The sequence below is a fragment of the Hoplias malabaricus genome, chromosome 3 (genome assembly GCF_029633855.1).
Source record: "Hoplias malabaricus isolate fHopMal1 chromosome 3, fHopMal1.hap1, whole genome shotgun sequence".
NCBI classification, from domain to species: Eukaryota; Metazoa; Chordata; class Actinopteri; order Characiformes; family Erythrinidae; genus Hoplias; species Hoplias malabaricus.
Window position 1 is genome coordinate 14804153 of NC_089802.1, and position 23933 is coordinate 14828085.

The 23933-nt window shown below is 37.0% G+C and overlaps 2 protein-coding genes across 3 annotated transcripts in view; one reads left to right on the top strand and one right to left on the bottom strand.

Moving 5' to 3' along the window:
- Nucleotides 1–137: 137 nt before the first annotated feature.
- On the bottom strand, nt 138–23742 carry nrap (nebulin-related anchoring protein). Of its 2 annotated transcripts, none has more exons than XM_066663063.1 (44): nt 23714–23742; nt 20701–20796; nt 20287–20381; nt 19997–20084; nt 18427–18531; nt 18118–18219; nt 17900–18004; nt 17326–17433; nt 17132–17236; nt 16904–17011; nt 16430–16537; nt 15806–15913; nt 15336–15452; nt 14145–14249; nt 13771–13878; nt 13442–13555; nt 12237–12335; nt 12005–12109; nt 11794–11901; nt 11480–11587; nt 10748–10945; nt 10552–10656; nt 10382–10480; nt 10161–10265; nt 9956–10063; nt 9401–9712; nt 9197–9301; nt 8405–8503; nt 8059–8163; nt 7385–7492; nt 7166–7279; nt 6884–7081; nt 6553–6657; nt 5629–5727; nt 5436–5540; nt 4706–4813; nt 4167–4478; nt 3803–3907; nt 2652–2750; nt 2447–2551; nt 2246–2353; nt 1706–2017; nt 1135–1287; nt 138–817 (listed from the first exon to the last, which is right to left on the bottom strand). In XM_066663063.1, the coding sequence occupies exons 2-44, from the start codon at nt 20770–20772 to the stop codon at nt 533–535; spliced, it is 5520 nt and encodes a 1839-aa protein (XP_066519160.1). In that variant the 5' UTR covers nt 20773–20796; nt 23714–23742; the 3' UTR covers nt 138–532. The 2 variants fall into 2 exon arrangements, with proteins under 2 accessions (XP_066519160.1, XP_066519159.1); XM_066663062.1 differs by lacking the exon at nt 23714–23742 and adding an exon at nt 23586–23705.
- LOC136690932 (dynein axonemal heavy chain 17-like) overlaps nt 23025–23933 on the top strand; it is a 31566-nt gene continuing 30657 nt past the window's right edge. Inside the window, exons 1-2 of the mRNA XM_066663061.1 lie at nt 23025–23472; nt 23566–23753. Coding sequence (XP_066519158.1) covers nt 23143–23472; nt 23566–23753 — 518 coding nt within the window. The 5' untranslated portion in view covers nt 23025–23142. The remainder of the gene's footprint in view (nt 23473–23565; nt 23754–23933) is intronic.

Below are 23933 nucleotides of genomic sequence, written 5' to 3' on the forward strand. Positions count from 1 at the left end.
AATGGCATACTCACAAAGCTGAACCGGTCAGGCATACAGTGTATCAAATATATCCTACATATTGATGCTTCTGCCTTTGGCAGTCTTCAATATCCTCTTGTGACTCCAAAAAAGCAGTCTTAATATGGCATTCATAATTACAGATAGATGCTGTTTAATAACATATTTCTGCTTGAACATGAATACAATTTAGGATTCATTTGTTAATATATAAAGAAAGACACATCTGAATAAGCTCACATTTTTCCCTCTTACAATACACTCTCAGAAAATTCCTTTTAATTCAGTATTTACTGATTATCTTCCACATTTGACCATCCTAAAGCACCTACAATCTTTGTTTTCATAATTCCATCTTTCCCTCTTACCTTATGTCCATCATTTCAACATATACAACGTTCATTCCTTCATGTTCACATAGCTATGTTTCAATCTCTGTTCACTAAATATTGTTAAAGAACACCAGGCTCTATGCGTCATACAATATATTAAAAAAAAAGTTTGATTTCTTTCTTACAGATTTATTTTCTACTTACTTATCTGTAATAGACCTGTTTTCATGGAGCTGATTCAATGTGGACTGGTTTGTAGAAGAATGAGATGTTACAGACTGTGATGTCAAGGATTTAGTTGTCTTTGCTTGTTTAAAAGTAGTGTGGATAGTCTTCTTCCTTTTCACATGGAGGATCTCCATGGCATCTGGATTGACCTCAGAGCGCTGGACATGCTCTGTGGTCTCCACCTGTTCTGAGGAGTCCTGCTGCTGCTGGCCCAGTAACTCCTGCTGTTCCAAAAACTGTTGCTCACGCTGGAACATCTAGAAGAAAAGAAGAAAGAGGACAGAAAAAGGACAAAGTAATTATAGAGAGATACTGATGTTTTGATTGCAGTTTATAATGTATTGGTATAGCATAGTTGGCAACACCACTGCCCTTCACACACCAGACTACTTTTGCAAGCTGAAGCAGGAACACTAGGCTACAATAATAAGTGCCTATTGGGCAAGACTCCAAAAGCTAGCCTAGCTCCGTAACATGATTAAAATCGTAATTTACTGTGGATAAATGTTTCTGCCAAATGTTGTAAATGTAATTGAAGTTACATTTAGAACATTAAGAAGTTGTTCTGTCTTACCATCAGTTGTTGGTATTTGGCAATGGCTTCCTCAGTGTCCACTCCTTCAGCCAATCCGAGCTCTGCTGCCCTGCGGGCCATCTCTACCTTATGAGAGCCTGGAGGAGTCCATCCAACCCCCTTAATCCAGTTAAGATCTGACTTATATTTCACCTACAATGAGACATCTGTAGTCAAGATCCAAATTCACACCAGACGCTCTCCAAAGCAGGCACTTTTAAAATCTTATTCGTTTAATTCCTCACAATAACAGGCACATAACAAATAAGGCAAATGTGTTGTTTATGTTATTTTTTTTAAATCAATACAAAGTCAATCTGTGGGATTTTTGGCCATTCCTCATTCTTATACTTGACTTCTTTTGTTTAGACAATAGAATAGCATAAGGACAGAATATTACTTTTTAGAATATTAGTTTTATAGTAGATGCAATCATTTTTTAAAAAGCAATCAAACTTAAAAAAACCTACTGAAATATGTAATAATTTATATTAGTAAATTATAGGCTCACAATATTTGACATGTATAAATAGCAGAATATACTCTGTTGGCTACTCAAAATGTCACTTACATCACTCTGCAGCTTGTAGGCCTGTTTAGCATGTTTAAAGTTGAGCTGCTCTGGGTCACATGTGTAGTTGTGGAGACGCTGGCGGTAGCTGAGGTCACTGGCCTGAGCCTGGCTCTTCCTAGCTTGCAGGAACTCAGGCTGGTCAGCATGTATCTTAAACTGAGAGCGAGTCTCTTGGAACTGCTTCTTGTACTCATTGTCACTCTGCAGCTTGCCTACTGCCAGTGAATGCCTCATCTTGGGGTCATCCTCTACACTGAGCAGACCCACCTGCTGACCTTTCTGCTTCACAAAAGCCTCTTTATAGCGGAACTGAAGAGAAATAGGGCGCATAATTTAAATCAAAATTCAGTCTATTCAGAAAATAAGATACATTTTTATAAGGCTTGGCTAAAGAAGTAAAAAGCCCCTGCACTGGGCTGTGGAATTCATTCATTCATTGTCTGTAACTGCTTGGATATGGAATTGTGGGATCAAATGCAGAGGTCCCAAATTTCTTTCTGCATGGTGTCTGCAAACTTTTGGCTATTTTATACTTACATCACTAGCAATGTCCCTTGAAGCCTTAGCTGTCTGGAAGGGAATAGCGTCTAGTCTCAGGTCATAGCCCGCTGTCTTCACCTGGTCCCCTGATGCCTTGTATACTTTCTGCAGGTAGAAACACATCACACCATAGTCTCATATTGTCAGATATTAGCAGGGTTCCTATATATTAAATGGAAGGAAAAAAGTTGGTCATACATCACTGATCTGCTGAGCATTAATCTTTGCTCTGATGAAGTCAGGGTGATCAGGGGGTAAGGTATATTTATGCATGGAATCAGAATCTCCAGACTTATACAGCCTCTGAAATTCATAACAGAATATTGTGACAGTAATATCAGCAAAACTCACCAATGTATAATAATACTATGTGTTTCTGTCAGTATTTTCCTTTTAGACGAACCTCACTACATTGCATATAGCTATTCTTGGCATGGATGATGTCAGGTGAGTCAGCAACCTGTGTAAACTTCAGCCTGTCAGGTAGCTGACGATACTTCTTCTGCAAAAACAAATTAGAAGGAAGTCTTAAATTTCACGTAAACCCAACATTAAAACATTAGGCCAAACTTTAAAAGTCATAAAAATGGTGATATCTTTGATATGAACCCTATTTAGAATTAGACAAATACTTTCATAACATTCTTTGTAAGTTGAGGGAAAAATTATTTACTCAACACAGACTTGACCCCTTTTTTTCAAGTAATGTTTGTATAACTATAAACTACAGCTATTATTTTTAATATATGTCAAAAAAATAAAAAAAGGAAAGCCATATGGAGCTACATAAATGCCAAAAGATAGAGGGTGCAAAAAACACCAGATGAAAGATATGAACCTGTATGTTTTAACATTTCACATGTGTAAATATCCCTCTCAAGAGACCTGAATTGGGCAAGCACAGAGCGAGGAACTGCATGTGCACCGATCATTTCACTCTCAGATAGGGGGTGTCATGGCTGTTCCTGTCAGCAAATTCCATGTGTGCTTCTTTTATGACTGCCTGCCTACTACAAGATACACATGCCTGCTTACTCCAAAAGACAAGGAGGATGTTTACATTTTTGCCATTCAATCGTCATTTACATGTGTATCATAAACCACTATGATTTAAACCCACTGTGAACAGTGGAATAACCATGACTCTATCCTGACTAAATCCGATTTTTCATGTTTTTACATATTCCCATTTCAAATTGAAACTCAAACAACCAAATGGTGCCCTGTGATGGAGAGGTGCTCCATGATTGGACCCAGGGTATGCTCTGGACATACCATGACCCTGTCAAAAACCCCTCTGTTTGAAAATTCGAGCACAGGAACCACTTGAGTGCAGAGAAGAGCTGAGGGCAATGAGTTTGGCTCTCTGTGCTTGTAAATTTCACATTTGGGTTTGCAAGAGGATCTTGCAGGTTTATATTTTAAATCTGGTGTTTTTGCACCCTCTAGTTTTGTCACTGATGTGGCATCATAAAACAACATGAATGGAAATACAAGAATCTGTTCTGGCAGTAACTTTAAAGTGTAGTCTTAAGTCTGCCGACATGGACTCACATCACTGATAAGCTCTCCAGCTTTTCTTGCAGACTCCAGTTGAGGAGCTCCTACTGAGTCCCAGGCTACTCCCTTCATGAAGTTCAAATCTGACTTGTATACATTCTGAGAAAAAAATCATTCGCATCATTAGCATACTGTCTGATAACAATGCCTTGTTTTTACCTAAAAGGGTTAAACTGGATGCACAAAATCTTGACTGACTGGAATTTATATGATTCAAATATAATATTTTAACATGAGCAATATGCATTTCTTCAACATAATTATTGTCAATACTGATCAGAAAAACAAGGTTGTGCATATGGTATTTTATTCATGTACAATCACACCTTTAGTGCTTTCCACCAAAATCCTCTCTTACCTGGCTCTGTAGGTTGTAGGCCTTTTTGGCCCACTGCAACTTTACATCATCGGGCAGCACCGTGTAGGAGTGAATATGGGTCTTGTAGTCCTGGTCACTGGCCAGAGCCTGAGCTTTCTTGGCATGGACAAGGTTGATCAGGTCCAGACCCAGGTGATACTGGCCACTGGCGGACATAGCATCTTTCCGGTAATTTTTCTCACTCTGCAAACGTCCTGTTTGCAAACAGTGCAGGAGGTGAGAGTCATCCATGACACTTCTTGCACCAATGTGCTTGCCCTTCTCCAGAATGTGGTTGTGCCTGTACTGGTACTATGTAGAGGAATGAATTCAGAATTAGTTAAGAATGTGGGAAAGTGGTTCCTTGAGTGAATGATAAAAACTAAACAACTATTAAATTACCAGTGATTTATTAGTCTTTTTCTGTTGTATTTCAGGATGGTCAAATCAGGCCATGGTTGAATTACAGAATGCCGAATATTGCTTTCTATGTTTGTAGATGTTTACAGAACATGTAAAATTAGCCTGGTTTTACTTACATCACTGGCAATGTCTGTGGATGCTTTAGCTGCCTGGAAGGGGATGTCTTGCATGGTCAGTTTATAACCTTGTGCTCTCAGTGTGTGCCATGAGTCTTTGTACTTGATCTATAACAAAAAAGCAAAATATATTAAACAGGCATACCACCCTAAAACTAGAATTTAAAATGTTACTGTTATGTTCTCTTTTGTAATGCAGAAATATACACATTTTTTCATGTTTTCCTTTATCTAAATTCTCAAAATCAATAATATCTAGCATGCATTTTGCTAGTTCATCATTCAACTATCAATTCTGGCAGTCCCTGTGATGCCAACCTATTGTGACTGTTAACCTAAACGCTAAGCTGTTATCCCAAACTGCAGCAGGGTACTGATACAGCATGTTAGCTCTGTCGATCACTTAATTATTTTAGCTTGTTGTCTTCTTTTTCTGATGTTTGCGTAATCCACTCTTGCCATTGTAAGGAGGATTTGAAAATATAATACATTGAGCTAACAGAAAATAAGATTAGCAACCAACCAAAATCCACCCCAAACTAGTTTTAGTTTTTTCTCCTTTTCAAGGGTTTTCCCCTACTTTATAAAGTAAAAAAATATTTTAAAATCCAACAACTGCAATGAAGTAACCCAAGAGGAATGAATTTGGCCACAGAATCCCTATAATAGATTTCCTATAAAACTGTTAAGTGAACATGGGATTATATTGCAGGTGGTTTGGTAAACTTACATCACTGAAATTAGCAGCATTGATCTTGGCCTGGGTGATTTCTGGTCGCTCAGCTGTGATTGTGTAGTTATGCCTCATGTTTTCACCTTTCTCTTTGTATAGACGCTGTGATTGAAACACACACACAATAACTCATTCTCATTCTCTTCCGGTTGGACTGAAAAAGCTATCACAAAGTAATTACTTCACCCACCTCATTGGCAATCTTGTTGCTGAATTTAGCATGAACAATATCAGGAGAGTCTGCAACAGATGTATGCTTGAACATGTAAGGCTGCTGACGATATTTTTTCTGTGGAATGAATAAGGAGAAAATGAGATTCAGCTGCAGTTTCCATATTTCTTCACAATGCTTAAAGAGTAATACAGTTTCAGTTTGTAGGTTTAAAGTTGGAAGGTGCAGTATGTAAGATTTAGTATGTACGCATCCATGGGTGGGTTTGTAAATTGAAGCCAACTGAATACCCCTCCCTCAACTTTCTCTTTCCAAGTTGCTGCCTCAAAGTAAAAATGCAAAAGGCACTCTCCAGAGCCAGAGTTAAGTTTGTCTGTCCTGGGCTATTGCAGAAATGAAACATGGCAAGCTCTGTTGGAAGACGACTCACTAGATATGTGAGGCACATACTAAGCTAACAAAAACACAACTATTCATACTTACAAGGGATAATAATAATAATACTTTTGTTCATATATACCATTTTTCTAAAACCCAAAGACACTTACTATCATGAGTACATAGACAGATTCATAGGAACACTCAACACACAGACAGTACAGGTTCAACAATGCATATATAAATGAAAACATTTGTTTTGTAAATTATATTCCATATTCCAGTCCCCTAAAACTTTAAATACTGAATCATCATTAAATATATTTGATGTTAAAACAAAACCTTATATCTCCACTTTAGTTGCTTTATATGATCTTTAGATTTTGAACACAATTTGGAAAGCTGACCTTTATATTGTGTTAAAGTTTCATGAGTTTCATTGTTTCTATTAGCTCCCACTTAACATTAAGCATTTTTTCCTTGTTACCATTTTGGAGATATGAGATTTTTGTCAGACAACCATCATGCATATGTATCTTATATATTAAATTTTGAAACATTTACATCACTGATGATGTCTGTGGCACGTTTGGAGCCTTCAATTTGTAAAGCACCAGTGGCAATCCAAGCCGCCCCACGCAGGTAATTAAGATCAGATCTGTAAGATTTCTATTATACAAACAAACAAACATTGATTAGAAAAACCTACAAGTTCAACTGTCAATAAGTAATTTTTGTGATTAATATGCATATGAATATGAGCACTTAAAGTTAAAGAGCCATTTTTATGCAGGTGTCGGTACAAATGTGTAAAGTAGTCTCAGTATGTACATGGTTAACCTAATAACATATCATTGTATTATAAGTAAATTATGCTAGAATCACTAGATCTTACCTCACTCTGCAGCTCATAAGCCCTTTTGGCAGCTTGCACCTTCATGTCATCAGGCAGAGCAGTGTAGTTGTGCAGGGTCAGTCTGTAGTCATGATCACTGACCAGAGCCTGGGCCTTCTTAGCATGGACCACGTCCAGCATGTCCATAGGTAAATGGAACTGAGAGTGTACCTTAGTAGAGTCCTTTTTATATTTGATCTAGAAAAGAAAAAAAAGATGTTTTCTTCATGCCTTATTTATTAATAATCAGTTTTGCTAATGTTATTAATTCAATGTACTCACATCACTCTGTAGTTTTGTAGCATGCACTGAGTGTGCAATATTGATGTCATCCTGCAGTCCTTTCAGACCAATCATCTTCCCCTTCAACTTCTCAAACTCTTCTCTATACTTTTGCTAAATTTTAAAAATTGTAAAGGTACATAACATTTCATTATTATTCTGTTTCTCTAATCAAGCAAATGCAAAGAGAGAAAATACAGTAAATAAAAACAGTCTTACATCACTAAGTATCTCTGCAGAGGATTTGGCTGCCTGGAATGGAATGGCATCCAAACGCAACTTGTAGCCTGCATCTCTAAGCTTCATCCATGACTCTTTGTACTGTGACTATATAAAAAAAGAGAATATAAATAGCGCATTGCTTGCAATGCAATTTGCACATTGAGTTATATATGATAATAATCAATATTAATGTAACATCAATATGTGTAAGTATTCAGTGTTCACCATTTGTTTTTGAAAAGCTACACGTTTTCAGACTCACAGCACTGACATGTCTTTTCACAACAAACAAATGGACAGACACAGATGTTAATAATTTCTGCTCCAAGTGTACCTGAGTTTAGGTATATTTAATTCCATCCCTCAAATTTAAAGGGGTACATTTTTATACTTAAGTACATTTTTCTGTTGATGACACTTTTAGTTGTCTACCAGCTCTTGCACAGTTAAGATTCCAATTTTTTTGTCTTTTATTTAGTCATCGCCAGTTCCACTCACTACCTAGGTATCCCTAGTCACATGACCATACCAGGCTGTGAGTGTGAAGACTAGCAGGTTTCCCTAAAGACATGTAAGTCTAGCTTGTTTTTGATGTAAAACACTTCATGATGACAGGGCCAGGGCTGTTTTTTAGACAAAACACAGCATAAAAAACATTGCTATAAACTCACCTCACTGATATTCTTGGCATTCATCTTGGCCTGCACATGCTCTGGCAGATCTACCGTCAGTGTGTAATTATGCTTCTCATTTTCTCCTTCTTTTCTGTACAACCTCTTTATAATCACAAGATACATTATGAGAAAAATCTAATTAAAACCTTTGAAATTATTAATAAAAACTGAATGCAAGATACCTAGAGGAAAAACACTGTGATGACTCACAAACATCACCTAGCTTACTTTGTATTTTTAAAACTATTTTACATATTTATTCTATTCACTTAAGTAATTATATTTCTAATAAACAAATAAACAAATAAATAAAAACCCACATGCAATAGTGTAATTAGCTTACATCTAGCACCAGCTTATTGCTGAGTTTGGCCTGCACCATCTCTGGTGTATCCTCCACGCTGGTAAACTTCAGAGCACTAACACTTTGGCGATATTTTTTCTGGAACACACAGGAGACACAGCAGAGGTTTATTTGCTCAGTTCATTACTGACGTCTATTTAGAAAATAGAAAGATATTTATTATTTAAATACACCAGGCTAAATTGGGTTAGATATGGAAAGGTGCATGATATCATTACAAAATATTATCTTAATTAAAAGAATTCTAAAAAAGACCACTTGTTTTATTTTATTGTATGCTCTTGACATTCCACACAGATGAAATATGTTCCTTGGAAATATTAGCCCTGACATGTAGGCTTCTATTTTAATAGCTCTATTTAAAAGCTTTGAAAGACTTTCTGAGTAAAGCATTTCTGATTATGGTAATCAAAGCTGTAGTTAAGTAGCATGATTATTCAAATGCACAAGTATGAACCAGTAATAAGGATAATGAGAATTTTATTTGGTATAATATAAAATGTTATAACTTTAGCCTATTGTGTTAGCCTATGATGACCAGTGTTAATAAAGGCTTATAATAGTCTAAATAAATATTAGCTGAATGTTGTATGGTGTTCTGAGGCATACTGTATTTTCTATTTGTTGTGTAAAAGGTTTCACTGCTAGGTAAGTAAATAATTTGTAAACATGACAATATTCTGCTCTAAGCTCTTAGTATTTAATGGACATAATGTTTAACAGTAATTGTACTTTTGAAAAAATAATGAAGCTGAGAAGGTGGATGAGTACCTCACTAGCAAGATCAGTAGCTTTCTTGGCTTGCATCACATCAAGCGATCCGGTGGTCTCCCAGCCCACGCCTTTCATCCAATTCAAATCTGACCTGTACTTTTTCTAAAAAAAAAACCCATAATGATAAACAAAGGCCTCTGAAAGAATATATTTTACATATCAAGCACACCAGAATATGTAATTGTCACAGTTGACTCTTACATCACTTTGGAGGCCATAGGCTTTTTTGGCCCAGTCCACCTTCATGTCACTGGGCAGGGTTGTGTACTCATGCAGGAAAGTTCTGTAGTTGGTTTCAGTGGCCAGGTCTTGGGCCTTTTTAGCATGACTGATATTCATCATATCAAGTGAAGCAATGTATTTTGTTTTTGTATCCTCGTATTCTTTCTTATAGTTGCGGTCACTCTGGAGCTTAGTGGCCAGAACTGAGTGGGCCATCTGAGAATCATCGGTTATTGTTTTCACTCCAATCATCTTCCCCTTTGTCATCTCATATTTTTGCTTATATTTCACCTATAGACAAAAAAAAAAAGAATGTTAAAGCAATACCATATGTTTTACAGAAAACAGCATAGACAGCAAAATCAATATTCTAATAAGAACACATTTTCAAGAAATAATGCTTTCTCTTTGAGAATGGGTTTAGGTTACTGCACCAATCAGTGTTTTCTACTTGGCAATTAACCTTTAACTTTGCACAACATTGTATTTTAGGTCAGGTTTTTAGGCTCATTGGTTTTAATTTGAGTCACTTACATCACTAGCAAGGTCCCTCTTAGCTTTGGCTGTTAGGATAGACAGTGCATCCATGCGTAGCTCAAAGCCTTTCTCCCTCTGGGAGTCCCAGCTACTTTTATATGTTTTCTGAAAAAGACAAATGTATAGCATTTGCTTGATATCTTACAGCCAGCAGGTGGTTTAAAGGGCAAATATTACTCATATATTTGGAATATATTCATACATTGCTCAGAAGTTCTGCATTAGCTTTGGCCTGCTTGTAGAGAGGCTCGTCTTTGCACACAGTGTACTGATGAATTATCTGTTCCGTGCCTGCCTTGTAAGTCAGCTGATGGTGAAAAAAAAAGAAAAAAAATCAGACATTAAATGAAGTGACATTCGACAGAGTAAATAAACAAAGCAGGCAAAATTTTCTACCCAAAATGGTAAAGAAAAAGAACTAACATCACTCTGAAGCGCCTGGCTCTTCTTGGCTTGTTTAATGGAGGGAGTGTCAGCCACCTGTGTAAATTTCACACTATCCACCTTCTGACGGTACTTTTTCTATGAGGAGAAAATGTATTAGCCAGAGAAAAAACTCAGATCCTTCAAATTATCCTTCACACACAACTCACCTCACTCAGAAGCTCTCCAGCCTTTTTGGCCTGTTCAACATCCAAACAGCCGTCAGCCTCCCATCCCACTCCTTTCATCCAGTTCAGATCAGAGCGGTACCGGTTCTGATTCGGTCAAAACACCAGTCCTTATAAGATATATTACTGACAACAAAACACTTTCTTTAGTATTTTGTTTGCTATCTCTCTATCCTACCTCACTCTGAAGGTCATAGGCCTTCTTAGCTTGCTGCACTTGGATGTCATCAGGCAGGATGGTGTACTCATGGAGCTTCTTCCTGTAGTCAAGATCACTGGCTAGTGCCTGGGCTTTCTTTGCATGGCTGAGATTAACCATGTCCATAGGCAGGTTACACTTCGTCTGAGTCTCTTTTGAGTCCTTCTTGTAGGCAATCTACGTAGACGTGAGATTAAGATATTTTGACTCACTCCACAATGCATGAACGTGAACTAGCACAGTTTATTTCAAATCATATTACCGCTGTTGAAAGAATTTGTTTTACTGTAGTGTAATGAGATATAAATTAATGGGTGGTACTGTAAATATGTGAGTTTTTAGCTTTCATCAATATATTTTTAATTTCTTTTATTCAGACAAATGTATCAGTCCATTAATAATTGTAATAAATTAATGTCAATTTTGATGTCAATTTCGGTATAAGATCATATCTCAGTAAAACCATGGCTAGGGTTAGGCCACACTGGCCATAGCAAAAGTACCCTATATATGTATTTATTTATTTATTTATTTGAGTGAATTGGACTATTTGTAATGGTTCGTTCATGATAATGAGGCCCTTACATTGCAATGCACTATTGATAATTTTACATTTTTTATTTGGAAAATGTAATGATGTGTTATGTGTCATGTTTTTGTTATTTATTGCATCTTTTTTACCTTTTTCTATAATGGTCAATGAATGTTTACCTCATTATTTATCTTTGCCACCTGGAGACAGTGGAGGGTCTTGGAGTCACTCATATTCACACCCACTGCTTTATCTTTGCTCTTTGAATATGATTCCTTATATTTGATCTGCAAGAAAGGCCCACAGTGTTACAGTGGGTCCACAGTGACTTACAGTGTTGAGTTACTTCAACACCAAATCTACAACATTAATACTGGTACCATTAATACTTTTTATGCATATTATATTACTACAATACTATTAATATTTCTATATATGCTATTACAAGTTTATTCAGATTAGCATTTTATTGGAACACAAAAAAATTACTTACATCACTGGCCAGATCTCGAGAGGCTTTTGCAGCTTTGAAAGTCAATGTGTCCAGACCAATATCGCATGCTTTAGACTTACTCTTCTCCCAGTCCTCCTTATACTTTATCTATGGCCATGTAGAATAAATTTTAGCCAACACTGAAAATAATACACCAAGCCTCTGACCTAGTAGTCAAACAAATTGATACTATTTTGTCAGGGAAACTTACATCACTGATAAGCTCTGCATTGGCTTTAGCTTTCTTGAGGTCAGGCGTATCTTGGGCTAAGGTGTAGTGTGTCTTAGTTTTCTCATAGTTGGCTTTGTAGTTCAGCTGCCAAAGACATCAAAATAGATTTACATCATTACATATCATTCATATAGATGTAAGAAAGACAAAAAAGGAGAATATCATATATAATCAAAGATAACCCACTGCATTAGAAGTGAATAAAACTTACATTGCTCAGTTGCTGAGCATTAATTCGGGCTTGAATAATATCTGGAGTGTCCGTCACCTGGCTGTATTTGAGCTTGTCAATGTGCTGTCTGTAATTTTTCTACATAGGAAAAAATATAATCATCAGAAAACTTTGAACTAGCTGTAGTAGTAACTTGGCCACAATAGTTTCCAAAGCTGGAGTAAAGTAAACTTTCATTTTCAGAGGAAGGAGAAAGTCAAGGTCCACAATAATCCAGAGTTGGATTCATTCATTCATTCATTGTCTATAACCGCTTATCCAGTTCAGGGTCGTGGTGGGTCCAGAGCCCACCTGGAATCACTGGACACAAGGCAGGATTACACCCTGGAGTGGGTGCCAGTCCTTCATGAACACACAAACACACACAAACACACACACCTAAGGACACTTTTTGAGTCACCAATCCACCTACCAACGTGTGTTTTTGGACCGTGGGTGGAAATAGGAGTACCCAGAGAAAACCCACACGGTCATGGGGAGAACACACCAAACACTTCACAGACAGTCACCCGGAGTGGGACTTGAACCCACAACCCCAGGACCCTGGAGCTGTGTGACTGCCACAATACTTGTTGCGCCACTGTGCCACCCACAGTTGGATTATTTAATATAAAAACTTACCAGTCCAAAACCCTATATTTAAAATGTTAGGCTTCATAGGACTGTCTAATCTAGCCTGGTCTCTGACTAGGCTTGGCATGTTTAGTACTTGGATTGGAGTCTGCCTGGGAATACTACATATTATATGCTTTGGGAGGTATGGCGGCACAGCAGGTAGTGCTGCAGACACAGGGCTTCAGAGTTCAGGGATTGTGAGTCCTCTTGACTGTGAAGAGTTTGGTTTGTTCTCCCCAAGTCTATGTGGGTTTCCTCTCTGTTCTCCGGTTTCCTCCCACAGTTCAAAAACAAATGTTGGGAGGTGGAAAATGTTGGCTATTCAAAAGTGTCTATGAGTGTGTGGGTGAACACGGAAGTGTGTGATGAACTGGCTAGCGTGTATTTTTCCTTGCGCTCAGTGATTCCGGTTAGGCTCTGGACCCACCATGACTCTGAACTGGATAAGAATTTGCAAGCAGTGAATGAATGAAAGTTTCTCCTACAAAATAGAATAAATGCAAACTGCAAATTCTGTTTAGTTGTTAAAGCACACATTGCATATAATTGCACATGCTCAGCACACTTACATCTTTCAAAGGCTCCAGTTTCTTCTGGGTCTGATAAGATGGGGTGATATCAGCAGGATAGTTGTATTCTCCCTGCTCTGTCTTTTCCTGCTCATACTCAGACTTATACGCAATCTGAAATTATATAGATTAATTCAATGATCAAACCTGTTGTGATTGTTTTGTAATTTAAATAATATGAAATGCATAAGCTACAATACTTTAGTTAAATTCACCCAAAATTAATAAAGCAAAAGCATTTCACTTTAATAAAAATTCATTGGTTTTAATTTAATCAGATCAACACACAAAATGACAAAAATAGCTGAATAAGAGTAAGAAATTCTTACATTACTGGCCAATTTTCTGACTTTCATGGCATGCATAGTTTTCTTGTCCAGTCCACTTCCCTCGTAGTGACCTTTCATGTGACTGGTATATTTCTCCTTATATTTATTCTGCAAACAAATACAATATAAGGACAACAGAGTGATTTTAAAACCATTTACATTATTGAACATCCACATAGCAGGTAATATAATATACAATATATTGCAAAAAATTGTGAATTTATTTTATACAAACATTTGTTATCTTAGAATTCTATTTCTAAGGCTGGGAATGCTATTGATGACACAGCATGAGCCCTGCACAGTGACATCTCACACAAATATAGAATATGCTCTCACCCTGGTGACAGTCACATAACAGCTGGCATACTCACATCACTGGTATACTGGGCGATCTTGGATACATTTTTAAACTGTGGTGTTTCACAGTAGTTGATGCTGTGTCCTTTTGTGTTCTCAAGACCCTTCTTGTATTCAACCTTAAAGAGGAAGAGCAAGACGTTATATGTAATATTAGGAAAAACCATAACTGGAAAACTTCAGTTTCACTCAGTGATGTAATGACACTCTGGAATTCCAGACCTCTTCCCCTAGACATACTGTAACCTTCTCTCTACACACAAAAACCCTCTGCCTTCTGACCCTCTGAGATAAATCAGAAAAATGATATTATGACCACACACAACGGGGTCATCAGGTATCAACAGAGGTATTTAGACAGATGTCAAAAATGCTGTCTCTGGAGCCAGACGTGGTGTTTACAAGCCATAAGTGCTGTCTGTCTTTGTTTTTTGTGGAAGCTGAGCTCAACAGGAAAACCATGTGAAAAATGAATACAACTCATAGAGGCTTTGTATCTGACTGAGCTCATGACTGAAAGCTTTTTTTAATCTTCTCTGTCATGCACAGTTTTATCCAGAGGTCACTTTTATCTAAAAGTGTCTTCGTTAAGTATATTCTATTTGTAAAAATCTTACTTAAGGCATATAGTATTATTGAGTAAAAGCTGTAAATTATTTGGTATTTATAGTACCAAGCAAAGTTCAGAAACAACCCATACATTTATTTAGTTTCCAGTCTAAATTGCCATTCAGTACAAGTGACTCATTTTTTAGAAACAGCAGATATATATCTTTGCTGTCCAATGAAAAACACGTATCTCCATTTTTGTCCACTTTTAGTTTACTACATAATTTGAACACATCAGTTGTCATTCACATTGTGTAAAAATGTTATGATGAATGGACCAATAGAAATGCTCCAGAGTTACTTGGAATAAAATTAAGGAAGTTAAGGAGGTTTTTTTCCCTTTTGGTAAACTTACTATATTTGGACATATATTTTTTTAATTGCACAGTGACAATATATATTTGATAGAAAATGAAAGCTGCAATAACAAAATACAAAACCATAATTCCCAATATATGGTTTCCACCCTTTGCTTTTTATTATTGTTTCCATACTTCTCTGTATGTATATATATATATATTTTGTTAGTGCTTGAGAGGTTAAGGTTTGCATACATTTGTGTATGCTGTATTTTAAGAGACACCTCAGAACCTCACCTCGCTGACAAGCTTATTGATCTTGCAAGCATTCTTTAGAGTAAGGTTGTCATCAGGGGTCAGAGAGTGATAGGCAGATGTGCCCTTCATCTTGCTCAAGTCCTTCTTATATTTCAGCTGCAGATTAAAAATGGAGAGAGGGAACAATGTTGGTGATGTTCAGAAGCAATGCTCATGTCAGACTGCATTCTTTTGATGTGAGCAAACACACGTGTGCTTATAAATACACCCAGGATATAAAAATAAATAATTTTGCTGGGAGGTTTTGTAGTGATAACACTGGATTTCAGTCATTGTTGTACTGAGGAAGTTTGACACAGTAGGATAATTTATGCCAACAGTCCCTTTGTTGAGTAATAATGTGTTAAATGTGTAAAATAATACTTCCTACTGTAAATATAAGATCAAAACTGATATGGACTGTATACAGTGATGAGTTTTATGAACAAAAAGGGCACAATTATACTCACATCACTGGCAATATCATTTGCTTTCTTGGCCACCTGGTATCCAGGAGTGATCATAGCGGGGAAACTTCCTTTTCCTCTCTGCTGTTCATATTCCTCTGTGTAGGCAAGCTGAGAGGACAAACAAACACACACAAAATCACACAAACACTAAATCAGGTACAAACAAAAAGTGTTTTTAATATACATTATTGTACACAATATATATGCATTTAATTAAGCATGGCTATTTGCAGGCATTTCAAGTTCAAGTCTCCTCTGCAGAAATTATATTAATTTATTAATACCAGGTGGGGGTAAATACTTCAGATGACATGCCTGGAGCCTAACCATCTGCCATATTACAGCTAATGATCAAAGTAGATTAATTAGCTATGGTAGACATACTTTCACTGCAGGGCACTGTCAAGATTTTTCTAACAGATGTTTGGAAAAACATATCACATTATTCAGTATCAAAGATGTCTGCCCACAAGTGCAGCTAACAGTAAGCCTAAACAATGTGATTAAAAAAAGCAAGTCATAAAAAAAACATCTTGGTCAGTATGTTTGGTGAAAAAGAGTGAGAATGAAATCCCTGAGTATGTACTACATTAAAATGAGCTGAAACTGAAAGTAATGTGTAACCTGGCTAAACTTTTCTGCATTCTCTTTGGCCAGAGCAATCTCAGCAGCTCCAGCATCGGTGCTAGCTTTCCCCTTCATCTCCTGCTCATACTTCTGCTGGTACTTCACCTATGCAACATAAACACAAGTAGAAGCTGAGGAGCATTAGGGAGGTGTCGATCTGGAAATTATGAACATTATTAACATAATTATGAACACAGAACATTACCTCTTCAAAACGCTAACATTACAGAAGAAAGAAAAATACACGTTTTTTTTTTTTTTAATTTAGGAATTTAATGACAATATTAATTCCAGGTAATGATAGACCTATTCTGTTGGTCCATTTCTCATGAAATTTAAACACAATATAAATAGCAACTAACATTTTCAAATTATATAAAAAAACAAACAAACATAAAAAAACTAAAATGGAGATACAACAAGGGGAATCTGATTTTTTGGTCCTGAAGTAAATTTTGTGTCAGCCCTTACTTTGCTAGCCATCTCATTTGCTTTCTTGACCACTTGATATCCAGGAGTGACATGGGCTGGAAAGCTTCCTTTCCCTCGCTGCTGTTCATAATCCTCAGTGTAGACAAACTGTTTATTGTGGGGAATCAATCAATCAATAAATAAATTAATACAATCTTATTCATATGTTAAATACTATATTCCATGAAGTTCACAGCATAATAAAGTGACAAATAGGTTTGTGCTTACATCACTTGCCAGTCTCCCTTGGCTTTTAGCCAAAAGCACTTCAGGGCTATCTGTCACAGTGGTATACTTTGACACCCTCTCTTCATGTCCTTTCTTATACTCCACCTGAATATAGGTGACACATCCACAACCAGCCTGAAGCTTCTAACAGCAGTAAGATCTACAGTGATTGCACCATGGGGAGTTTTACTCACATTGCTAGCAAGCGTGTTGGCTTTCTTCGCTACTTCATATCCTGGAGTAAGCATAGCAGGGAAGCTGCCTTTTCCTTTGGATTGCTCATAATCCTCTGTGTACTTCACCTGTCAGTCAAGAACAAAGGTCTTGTCTAACATGCTTGAGTGCAAAAAGTTGGGAGTTAGTATTTTTAATATATTTTGTATTAGATCAACCTCTTGTAACTTATCTATTGGTGACAAAACCAAATGTCAGAAACAACCATTCATTTACACACATACAGTCAAAATGGCTCTGACCATCACTGTGTGACCAACGGGTCATCTATGAGAAACTGGAGGAAATCAAGTCTGAATGAATTTAGATACATTTAGATCTGACTCCTGCAAGTGGACTCCCTAGGTTACAACACTGGGTGAATCTTTATAGTTAAGGGGTAAATAAAAGTTGTACTGCTTTGTACATCACTGTTTATATTTGCAGAATACACTAGTGAATGTCCAGCAAATTAGTTCTGTTTTGCTGTGGAGGAGTAAATGCTACTTAAGCTAAGTGTAAAGTGCAAGGAAATCAACTGTACTAGGCACATACATCGCTTGCCAGTGAAGATCCAGTCTTAGCGTGCAGTATTCCAGGTGTGTCAGTGACAGATGTGAACTGTGTCACTCGCTCATCATGACCCCGCTTGTACTCCACCTAAGACAACACATGGTTAACAGTTAACAGAAGTGCATGCCTTCAGACTATATGGTCTTAAGCTATCTCAGACAGAAGTGTTCAGACCCACAGCTCTGAAAGAGATCACTTACATCACTGATGGTCTTCTGTGCCTGAGTCATGCGGACCATCTCCTGGCTAGTTACACTACCAGAATACCATGTCTGTTGCTCTGAAAATCCAGACTGGTAAGCCTAAAAGACATTCCAGTGACCATGTTAAAACTTTCGTTGCAATGAGTTAAACATTTGAAATAATGATCTGATCTGTGTTTCCCAAATGAACCTTAAATGTTAGAGTGAACATCACAGAACATACTCTCTACCTGTTCAGATGATCTTAACACTTGGGTAAGTTTATGAACCTTGGCTCCAAAAAGTCAACATGAACTGATTTATTACCTGGCTGTTCATTTGACTGGTCTTTCGAGCCTGCTCAATTTCTGCTGACCTCATATCGTAATGGAAAGTGGACATGAAACGTTCCCCTTCCTCTCTATATTTAATCTGAAAAAAAAAACAATTTGTAGTCATCATGGTTAAAGTAGTATACTGTGTCTAAATATTTGTATACACTCCTATATCTAGTGAATTAACAACTATACGGTGTAACCCATTATGGACTTAGATTTTCAGCTGTGAATGCACAGCTCCGGCTACACAGAAAAACATTCAATAAAGCTGGATGCTCAGAAGCAGCTGCATACCGTTGCTGTCCAATCAAAAACATGTATATCCATATTTGTCCATATTTATTTTATTACATCTTTGGAACAAAGCAGCTGTCCTTCATGCTTCATTTTGTGAAGAATTGACAAATAGAAATGCTCCAAAATTACTTGAAATAAAAGGTTTCTTTGTTCTCCTGTTACTATTTTGGGAGATACATGTTTTTGATTAGACAGTGACGATATTAGCTTAATTAAGATATATGCCCAATGCCAAACTTGGGGCTGTGGAGCAGTGCAGCTGCATACTGTAAAGTGATGAAGCTATGGGAAGTTGGATTTGTGTTCGTGATCAAGAACTATTCCAACATCAGTAGAAGATTTGAATAAAGTTCTTGTAGCTTAATGCTATCATATCCACATTGAAACGTACCAGTACCCAATCTAAAGCTTTCCCAGAAGACAATTTTTTGTCACTGCTAAAAAGGCAGACTATCCACTTCTATAGCATCTACTTCTTGTACAAAGATAAACATACACAATTATTTTGTTCCCTGGCTCTGGACATGTGGCAAGTGCTACATTTTCATATTAGAAAATGAACTATGCTTATATAGATTTTTTTTTTTCAGGAAGAAGGGGAATGATGGGCATGCTGGAGTTTTGACAAGAGAGAGAGCGAGAGAAAGAGACAGAGAGAGAGAGAGAGAGAGAGAGAGAGAGAGAGAGAGAGAGAGAGAGAGAGAGAGAGAGAGAGAGAGAGATAGTGATAGAGAGAGATAGTGATAGAGAGAGAGAGAGAGAGAGAGAGAGAGAGAGAGAGAGAGAGAGAACCCTGACAAGACTGACAGACTGGAGCAGGTGGGTGTCCTGGGATGAGAGAGAAAAAGAGAGAGAGTCTACAGGGAGAACAGGGAGGAAAGAAAAAAGAGAACTGCTGTCCTGAGGTATAAATTTAACCACTGTGTGCATAAAGCAGACTAACGAGTGGTGTCATGTCGCTGTCATACTACAGAAATAGCAGAGCCCATTCCAAACATGTAGAGTCACCACGGCCTCATAGTTCTCCTAAAAACAGCTATACAATCCGCTCATAAAAAGGCTTAGAAAAAAATTAACTTAAATTCTAAAGCTATTTAATCTCAGATCATTAGAATCCACTTTAAGGTTATTGTCCAGTCTCCCTAATCCCTGTAAGGACTACCTAAGTAAACACTAGTGTATTTTTAATAATGTTTTAGACTTGAAAATCCATAGGAAACCAGTGAAGTATATTTAATAGAACATAATAAAAAAAAGCTCACCTCACTCACAGCCTGGGCCTGCTTCTTGGCATTGATGTTGACGGGAGTTTCATAGACACTAGTGAAAGTGTTATTCCGTGGATTATGTCTGTAAATTACATAAATGCTGTAAATTAACACACAAGAAATTTTATAATTTTGTGGATTAGAAAGAGTGTAATAATAATAAGGATTGTTGGATTGTTTACAATGTGAAGGCAATATACGCTGTGTAAATAGTACGTAATATATATATATTTCACATAAAATATTTATAATAAATACATCAAAAGGGCATACTGTATACTTACACTTGACAATATGGCCTCTTCTGATGGCTTACATAGTTATTGGCAGAGAGAACCATTTTACAGATCTCACAGTGAAAGCATGATTTGTGCCAGTTCTAATTATGAGAGAGAAAATATCATCACAATGTGTGTTGCAAAATCTGCTTTAACAATTACAATTAGCTAAAAATCTAACATGATCATCTTATTTGCTATGTTGACATCACATGTAAAGTGGAGGGTAATTTCTTATATAAATTGAAATTTAACCCAGACTAAAAAGCATTATCACACCTTAGTCATGTTATTGTAGTTTATTATTAAATAATATGTAATTGAGATTATCTATTAAATTATGATTAAATCTACATGGAGCACCACATTTGATGTGTAACAGCAAAGCCATTTATAAATATTAGAAGCACAGAGACTTACCTGACCAATGAGATTGACCTTTTCTGCTGGGTACACCACAAACCCACACCTGGCACAATTTTGAATGTTCATGTTGAATCCTTTTTGCAAGCGTCACTACAGGGAAAAACAAAATTCAAGAAAAAATTTGTGTGAAAATAACTAGTCTTCAATAAGCTACACAGGGGAAGCTAAATAGCTCCAGACAGTCCCCTGCTCCCACTGGTGTCTCACTCTCTGACCTGTGTTAAACTTAGCTCTGGTCTTTCACAAGCTAACTCCGTCTATTACATGACCTGGATCCAAGTTCCAACCCCTCTTTAGATGCTGTCACTCAGCTGAATGGCTGCCCAGCTGTCTTTTAGTTGAGAGGGACAAAGAAATGCTAGAGTGTTTATGTAACTGAAGGCTGATTTTGTTTGTCATTTGTGCAGCTTAGTCACAGTGGTCTCCAATATCCCCGATGTGCACAAAAATAAGTGAATGAAATCACTTACTAATTACAAGTATTTTCTTTTAGCATACTCTGTAATGGTTGTAGGTTCCATGACGGCCGAAATATTGATGTGCTACAATTTCACAAACCTTTCTTTAAGCAATTCCATAAAAGAACCACTTGGTACCATTAAAAAAAAATTATAATGTAAATATTATTATTATTATTATTATTGTTGTTATTATTGTTACTAGTATTATTGTTGTTGTTGTTATGCATTTAACATATTTAATATGTTTAAATGGGTAAATTATATGGATAAAAATTAAGATGAAATGATGGATTTTTAAACTAGGGATGCACTTTGAATTTTTTGGGCCGATACGATAACTGATAATACGCACCTTGGAGTAGTCAATTATTAACTGATAGACTGATATTAGTTAACTGATAGTAGTAGATATTATTAACTGATAATGTTTTCTTTTTTTAATTAGAGCAAATTCACATTGGATTAAAGCAAAACAAATTCTTTTTATCTTGTGTTGTCATAGGGAAAGCCTTTTCTTCAGTATTTGTTGGTATTTCTGTACTTTTTATATTATCTTTAAGTTTTATTGTTTTTTCAGGTATTTTTTTTAACAAAGCATGAATGGTTTCTAGAGGGGCCGTCGCGATTCAGCAATAAATTCAGACGCTGAATGACTCTATACCCCTTTTTCATTTGTTTTATATACCAAGGGCTCCTGCACTGTGGTTTAGAGTATCTTTCTGTCGTTTAAGTGAGTGTGAGTGTACTGACTGTCGCTAATATTTTAAATTAGTTTTCACCACGGGGAAATTTAATCCTGACAAACGTCCACACGGCTGTGGCTGCAGGTTTTTATTCCAATTAATCAGGAGCACACCTGATTTTATGTCTGATTCTGACCAACTAGTCTTCTCTCCTGTTTGGTTGGAATGAAAACCTGCAGCCACGCCGGCCCTTTGTGGATAAGATTGGTGACCCCTGCTTTAAAGGTTTCTTTCCATTCACAAATTTTAAACAAATATGGTTCTTCACAGATGTACTAAAGCTCACAGGATAAACAAATCAGCCCTCTCATTATCACATGGACGTAGAAATGCAGAAACAATGTAAGAGACTAAGAAATAAACTTTTTAAATTTAAAATTAACCAGATAACTCTAAAATGTGTCCAATAGTATTAGAACTGAGGGGCATTCCTATTATAGAGTCCTCAGTTGAAAGCTTAAGATATATCTTAAGCTTGGATTTAATTTTTTTTTTTTTTTTTTTGACCAACATTTTGCTCCGTGGAATACTCTGGCTTTCTACAAAAATGTCCACCTGACTGATCAGCTAATATCAGATGAGTTATATCCATCCATCCATTATCTGTAACCAATCTTATCCAATTTAGGGTCGCGGGGGGTCCAGAGCCTACCTGGAATCATCGGGCGCAAGGCGGGAATACACCCTGGAGGGGACACCAGTCCTTCACAGGGCAACACACACACTCACACATTCACTCACACACTCACACCTACGGACACTTTCGAGTCGCCAATCCACCTGCAACGTGTGTTTTTGGACTGTGGGAGGAAACCGGAGCACCCAGAGGAAACCCACGCGGACACGGGGAGAACACACCAACTCCTCACAGACAGTCACCCAGAGCGGGAATCGAACCCACAACCTCCAGGCCCTCTCTAGAAAAGCCCTGCTCATTGTTTCTGAATGTGAAAAAGAGACCAGTCTAATCAATTAAATTATACAGCCAATGGGTGAAAAGATATGCTAATGAGCACAGGCACGTTCTTTTTCACTTTGGACGAATGAAAACAGCGACCGTTAAACGGTTAAAATATGTGAGTGCTCAGAGCCTTCCCTGGGCTTAACAGTTCTCTGCGGAAAACAAGCGTTTATTAAAAGGCTAGTGCTATTTGACAACAGCTAGCACATGTAAACAAGTTAGCTATAAAAAATATAAACACATTTGCTACAGTAGCCATAGCCAGGACAAAATGGGGGTTGAGGACAAAATGATAGATATTTTGCAAACTGCCACTTTGAAGTCGTTGAAACTCAAACCAGAAAAATGGCAGAAATTTCTCTCAGCCGAGGAGAATCGTCGCATCGTCGGAAGTTTTTTTGAAAATTCAGCAATTTGCATTCTTATAATTTCGCTGAACGCTGCCTCGGAACTTTCTGCTAGCCACGAGTTTCCTCGAACTATTAAAAACAAGGCCGTTTACTTTCTGAAAAAGGACAAAGAAGTCCTGAACAATGAAAATATCCGAAATATATTCGTGGGAGACGTGGCTGACTCGCCTGCGTTAGGAGTGATAGAGGAGGTTAGTAACTATACGGTAGCTAGTTGTGAGATGCTAGTGTGTTTCAGTGAAATAAAACAACCTCTAAAATTATACACTGCCTTATCTGTACAGGTTATTTTCCCATTACTCACAAACAAAGATAATATTAAGTCATGGCCCAACGTCGTGTCCCAGGACATTTCTCGTCGTGCTCATAAACTGAAGAATGAGGCGTTTGTGATGGAAGGTCAAATCCAAGGAAGGACATTGCTTCCCCTACCCGAAAATGAAGATGCTCTTAAAGCTGATGCTGAATGCAGGTCAGATTACAGTGAGGATTCAGGTAGTATGGGGCATGAGAAAAAACTTGTCTCTTGTTTTTACCAGTTTAAGATGCAAGTTTCTCATCCGAAAATACCAAATATTTCAAATAGGCTATTAGTATTGAAAGCATATTTAGTAGTTTGTATGAAATAATTAATGTTCATACAAGGAATTAT